Here is a 5675-nt window from a genome sequence, read left to right as displayed (position 1 = left end):
AGAAATCCCAGGGCTGATCTCCTTCAGAATGGACTGGTTGGATCTCCTTGCAGTCCAAGGGACTCTCAAGAGTCTTCTCCAACACCACAGTTGAAAAGCATCAATCCTTTGGCGCTCAGCTTTTATAGTCCAACTCTCACATCCATACATGACTACTGGAAAAAACCATAGCTTTGACTAGACGGACCTTTGTTGGCAAAATAATGTCTCTGCTTTTTAATATGCTGTCTACATTGGTCATAACTTTCCTTCCGAGGAGTAAGCGTCTTTTAATTTCATGGATGCAATCACATCTGCAGTGATTTTGGAGCCCCCAAAAATAAAGTCTGACACTGTTTCCACTGTTTCCCCATCTATTTCCATGAAGTGATGGGACCAGATGCCACACGATCTTAGTTTTCCGAATGTTGAGCTTTAAGCCAACTTTTTCACTCTCCACTTACACTTTCATCAAGAGGCTTTTTGGTTCCTCTTCACTTTGTGCCATAACGGTGGTGTCATCTGCATATCTGAGGTTATTGATATTTCTCCCAGCAATCTTGATTCCAGCTTGTGGTTCTTCCAGCCCAGCGTTTCTCATGATGTACTCTGTATATAAGTTAAATAAGCAGGGTGACAGTATACAGCCTTGACGTACTCCTTTTCCTATTTGGCCTTAGTTTTTAAATTTAAAAAAAAAAAATGAAAAGCGTTTTTTGGTAAACTGAGGACTCCATGTAGAGAATCAGATTGAAAATGAAAGGTTCTCTTTTGTTAATCCTTTCAAGCGTTGCCTGGGAAAGATTGGCACCACGTATGTTGCTGTGTCTCAGACACTTCACTCCTACACAGCATCAGATGATTCACAAGGAAGGTGTTTTCATGACTTAAAAGTTTGTTGTGTGTGTTTTGAAATATAGTAGAAGTTGAGCAAGGAATCAGTTAGCGACTCCACAGCGCGGTCTGTGGAATAGACGCAGGCAGTGTAGACCTCTTCTGGGGAGACAACAGCATCACCGCTAATGGTGCTCCTTTTTTCTCCCTTTCCCTTTTGCCAGGCGGCCTCCTGATCTGTCTACCGCGTGAGCAAGCAGCTCGATTCTGTGCAGAGATCAAGTCCCCCAAGTATGGTGAAGGCCACCAAGCATGGATTATTGGGATCGTGGAGAAGGGTAACCGCACAGCCAGGATCATAGACAAGCCCCGGATCATTGAGGTCGCACCGCAGGTGGCCACCCAGAATGTGAACCCCACGCCCGGTGCCACCTCGTAATCTAGGCCAAGGCAGCTGTGTGGTTTTGTTTTTAAATAGCTCTATTTCTTTTATCATCATTTCAATTAAAGACTATAAACAACAACGAAAAATCTCATTGTGTCTACACATCTGGTGACCTTAGGTCGATTTGTGAGTGGATGCAATTAATCAAATAAAATCCATTGCCTTTTTTTCCCGTTACATTAACTGAAGATGCACCTAATCTTGAGGCAGCTTCTGAGTTGAGAATTATATTGTTATCCAATACTGTTGATTCATTTTGAATCTTTAGACACTTATCTCTTGCCGAGTAGGCTCTTTTTAAAGGTGCTTTCACGTAGCACAGACGTTACCTGTCGTAGTGTATAGCAGTTTGTGTCTTTTCATTTTATGTATATTTATCATTATCCGCCCAATCCTTTTTGAAGTGTCTGGAATGGTATTCTGGAAAGACAGGATTGGTGAGGGAGTGACACAATGGTGTCCCAGTAGCAAGAGGGTTGCATGAATCCTTCTAGTCTTCTAATTCAAGAGCATCTCTTTGACCCAAGGGTGCATTCAGCTAAACCAGGCAAGTGCTTAACTGCATGGAAAGCACTTTGAAGACAAAAAAGAAATGTTCTTTCTTTCTTTTTTTTGTAGCCTTCCTAATACTTGCAGTAGTATCATTAACTGTTTTCTTTATTGATAGCAAAAAAGGACACTTTTTGCAATGTAATTAGATGTTCAATAGCACAGCAAGGATTTGCCTCTGAAAGGGGGTTCATGTATAATACTCATTTACAAGTCAGCATATAATTAACTACACAAATAATTTTTAAATATAATCAATAATAAAGACTGTTCTGTGGATAGTTGTGTTTAATACATTTTATATTTTGTATAGTGATTTCAGACCTTTTGTTTCCTTAAAATCCAGCTGTTTAGCCTGAGTCTTAGCATTATTTTGTCCCTTGCGCCAGTACTTTTCCATGCACGCTTCCTGTGATCTGTGTGGAAACCTGCATTGGCCAACCATGCAGCTCGAACTTCAACTTGTTATTCAAATAAATATTTAATTTTTTTTATTGCTCTTGTATAATCAGATGCCCCGTTTAGTATTATTTTAGAAGCATCAAGAGGGTTTTGGCTAAAATACAATTTATTGGGGGAAAACTAGATTTTAGTTTTATAAAACTTGCAAGTCTTTCACGGGACCTATATTTTCTTGAATTAAATTTTGTAGTTCTAGAACAAATAGGTGATCTAAAAAGGTGTTTATCCGTGTTCCTTAAAAACAGAGGCTTCCTTTTATTTTCACCTACTGACCCAGTAGGAGAGGCTCCTCTCCTCACGTGTCACACTGTCCCCGCATGTCCCACCGCCCGCTTCTGAGCGCTTCCTGCCTACAGGCACCAAAGTCGAGAATGGCTCAACTTCTTGCCAAAGGAAACCACCACGCGGGAGCAAAGCCCTGGGAGAGGCTCTACCTTGGACTCGTCCTCCTTCAGGAGCCAAAGCGCAGCCTCTTTGCACATGTTACTGGAACTCAAGCCATTAACTTCAGTGTGTAGGACCAAGGGGCTGCAGCGAACTGAAGTTAACTGGACACTGGGTAGGGACTGATGACCGTGTTGGTCCTTAGAAGCTGCAAATTGGTGGTCAGCAAAATAAAATGTGTTGGAAACCTCTGAGTGAGATGAACATACTGTTGAGCTTTTTTTTTTTTTTTCCCTTTAAGGTTTGGTGTGATGGCTAAATCTGAACTACTTTCAGAGTTGATCATGTCTTGAATGCTGATAGTTTCCTTGGTGGCAGGTCTGTTGAGAAAGTGAGCTAATCGAATGATGCTCTGAGGAAATGATTGTGAATATTCATGTTTTATAAAGAGGAAATGCTGGGTGTTTAGAGGTCCATGTAAATGAGGAGGAATAACTAGGCTTTACAGGAGTGTTTCTTAGTGGGTCCAGGTCACACCTGCATTAGAATCACCTGGCGATGCTTGTCAGAGTCAAATTATTGGGCTCCAACCCAGGCTGACAACAGAATTTTGGGGGTGGGGGACTAAGGGAATCCTTAAATGAGCACCCTGTATGGCCGGGCCACACATGGCAGGGTCCACCAGTAAAACCCACAGAGCCCTGGTCTTAAAGGTGGAACATGGAAATACCATTTTTCCCCTGGTTAAGTCTGTGTGGAAAGAATGGGAGTGGGTGGATTTGCAGGCCTTCAGTGAAATAATTGGTAAGATGGGGAATTCACAGGTTTCCAGACACATTTCAAGAGTTGACTGAATCATATTCTGCCGCCTTCTGTGGGTTAGCAAACACTGGGTGAGTCGAGTTCCTGTGTTTCGTGGCCCTTAAATATTTGATGTCCAATTCTGAATATGCAGTTGATGTTTTCAGTGGGTTCTGATGGTCTTTCTAGTCCTGTTGCCTTTAGAGGGAGTCTGTGCTTAAAACTAAGAGAAATACCAAACGGGTAATGGAGCTTTTTAAAATTTGACATAGATATATTGTGCAACTTGTTTCTTCTCACTTTATATACCCTGGACCTAATTTCCTGTCATATTTAATAATAGAAATATCCCCATTCACGTTAACCCTGATGTTGTATCCCATTGTATGGCTGCAGGATACTCGGACTTTGAAATAGAAATATTGAAGTTATTTGTAATTGTCCAGTTCACTCACTTCAGTTCTGTGGAACACTAATCCTTAAAATGTTGAAAACCCTTTGTTCTTCCATGCCCAAGCTAATCAGATTTGGGGATTTTTCTCAAGTATTGTAGCTGGGTGTCCATCAGCAGATGAATGGATAAGAAAGCTGTGGTACATATACACAATGGAGTATTACTCAGCCATTAAAAAGAATATATTTGACCCACCAGCTTCTCTCCCCACCCCCCGTTCCCTCTGCCTGCATGTCCTTCTCAAGGAGAAATGCCTCATGCAGATCCTTGAGCCCATGACAGGTACTCACTATCTTTCTCTTTAACTAGATGTTGAACCCTTTGCTAATATGAATGGTTGCCTGCATCCCTCTCTATTTTTCCCTGTAGATGGAGATAGTCCTGGGCAAATTCAGTACCCAAGAAGTGTGTGAAGTTGTGTTGGTTGATTTATCTTTATTTCGTGACTGATAATTTACTCTAGTCCTCTTGACATTTTTCAATCCAAACAATTCCATAAGTAATAATTGTATCCATTCGTCTCCTGCTGAGTTTGTATATACATACATATAATATCTTTTCGTTTCTAGTTCCTACTAAAAGATTAAAAAACTCTACACCACACATTGTCTCAGTTCTTCAACTTGTTTTAATTATGGCTGACTTCCGAAATGGGCTTCCAGAAAATAAAGCCCAAATCTCTTTGTCTGGAATGGATTTATAGAAAGTGTCTTCTAATGACAACGCACAACTTAATTACACTTGTGCCCTTTCAGTTTCAGTCAGTTGCTCAGTCGTGTCAGACTCTGACCCCGTGAACTGCAGCACCCCAGGCCTCCCTGTCCATCACCAATTCCTGGAGCCTACCCGAATTCATGTCCATTGAGTCGGTGATGCCATCCAACCATCTCATCCTCTGTCGTCCCCTTTTCCTCCTGCCCTCAATCTTTCCCAGCATCAGGGTCTTACTCCAATGAGTCAGCTCTTCATATCAGGTGGCCAAAGTATTGGAGTTTCAGCTTCAACATCAGTCCTTCCAATGAATACCCAGGACTGATCTTTAGGATGGACTGGTTGGATCTTGTAGTCCAAGGGACTCTCAAGAGTCTTCTCCAACACCACAGTTGAAAAGCATCAATCCTTTGGCGCTCAGCTTTTATAGTCCAACTCTCACATCCATACATGACTACTGGAAAAAACCATAGCTTTGACTAGACGGACCTTTGTTGGCAAAGTAATGTCTCTGCTTTTTAATATGCTGTCTACATTGGTCATAACTTTCCTTCCGAGGAGTAAGCGTCTTTTAATTTCATGGATGCAATCACATCTGCAGTGATTTTGGAGCCCCCAAAAATAAATTCAGCCACTGTTTCCACTGTTTCCCCATCTATTTGCCAGGAAGTGATGGGACTGGATGCTATGATCTTAGTTTTCTGAATGTTGAACTTTAAGCCAACTTTTTCACTCTCCTCTTTCACTTTGATCAAGAGGCTCTTTAGTTATTCACTTTCTGCCATAATGGTGGTGTCATCTGCTTATCTGAGGTTACTGGTATTTCTCCCAGCAATCTTGATTCCAGCTTGTGCTTCATCCAGCCCAGTGTTTCTCATGATATACTCTGCATGTAAGTTAAATAAGCAGGGTGACAATATACAGCCTTGACGTATACTCCTTTTCCTATTTGGAACCAGTCTGTGGTTCCATGTCCAGTTCTAACTGTTGCTTCCTAACCTGCATACAGGTTTCTCAAGAGGCAGGTCAGGTGGTCTGGTATTCCCATCTCTTTGA

At 41.7% G+C, this 5675-nt stretch overlaps 1 protein-coding gene across 1 annotated transcript in view; it reads left to right on the top strand.

The window, feature by feature from the left end:
* Window positions 1–2917, top strand: part of SEPHS1 (selenophosphate synthetase 1) — a 24473-nt gene extending 21556 nt beyond the window's left edge. The window contains exon 8 of the mRNA XM_010859936.1: window positions 1038–2917. Within this exon, the coding sequence (XP_010858238.1) occupies window positions 1038–1252 (215 nt within the window). The 3' untranslated portion in view covers window positions 1253–2917. The remainder of the gene's footprint in view (window positions 1–1037) is intronic.
* Window positions 2918–5675: the final 2758 nt, after the last annotated feature.

The sequence above is a fragment of the Bison bison genome, unplaced genomic scaffold (assembly GCF_000754665.1).
Source record: "Bison bison bison isolate TAMUID 2011002044 unplaced genomic scaffold, Bison_UMD1.0 scf7180017864461, whole genome shotgun sequence".
Lineage (NCBI taxonomy): Eukaryota > Metazoa > Chordata > Mammalia > Artiodactyla > Bovidae > Bison > Bison bison.
This window is presented reverse-complemented; position numbering and strand designations above follow the sequence as displayed.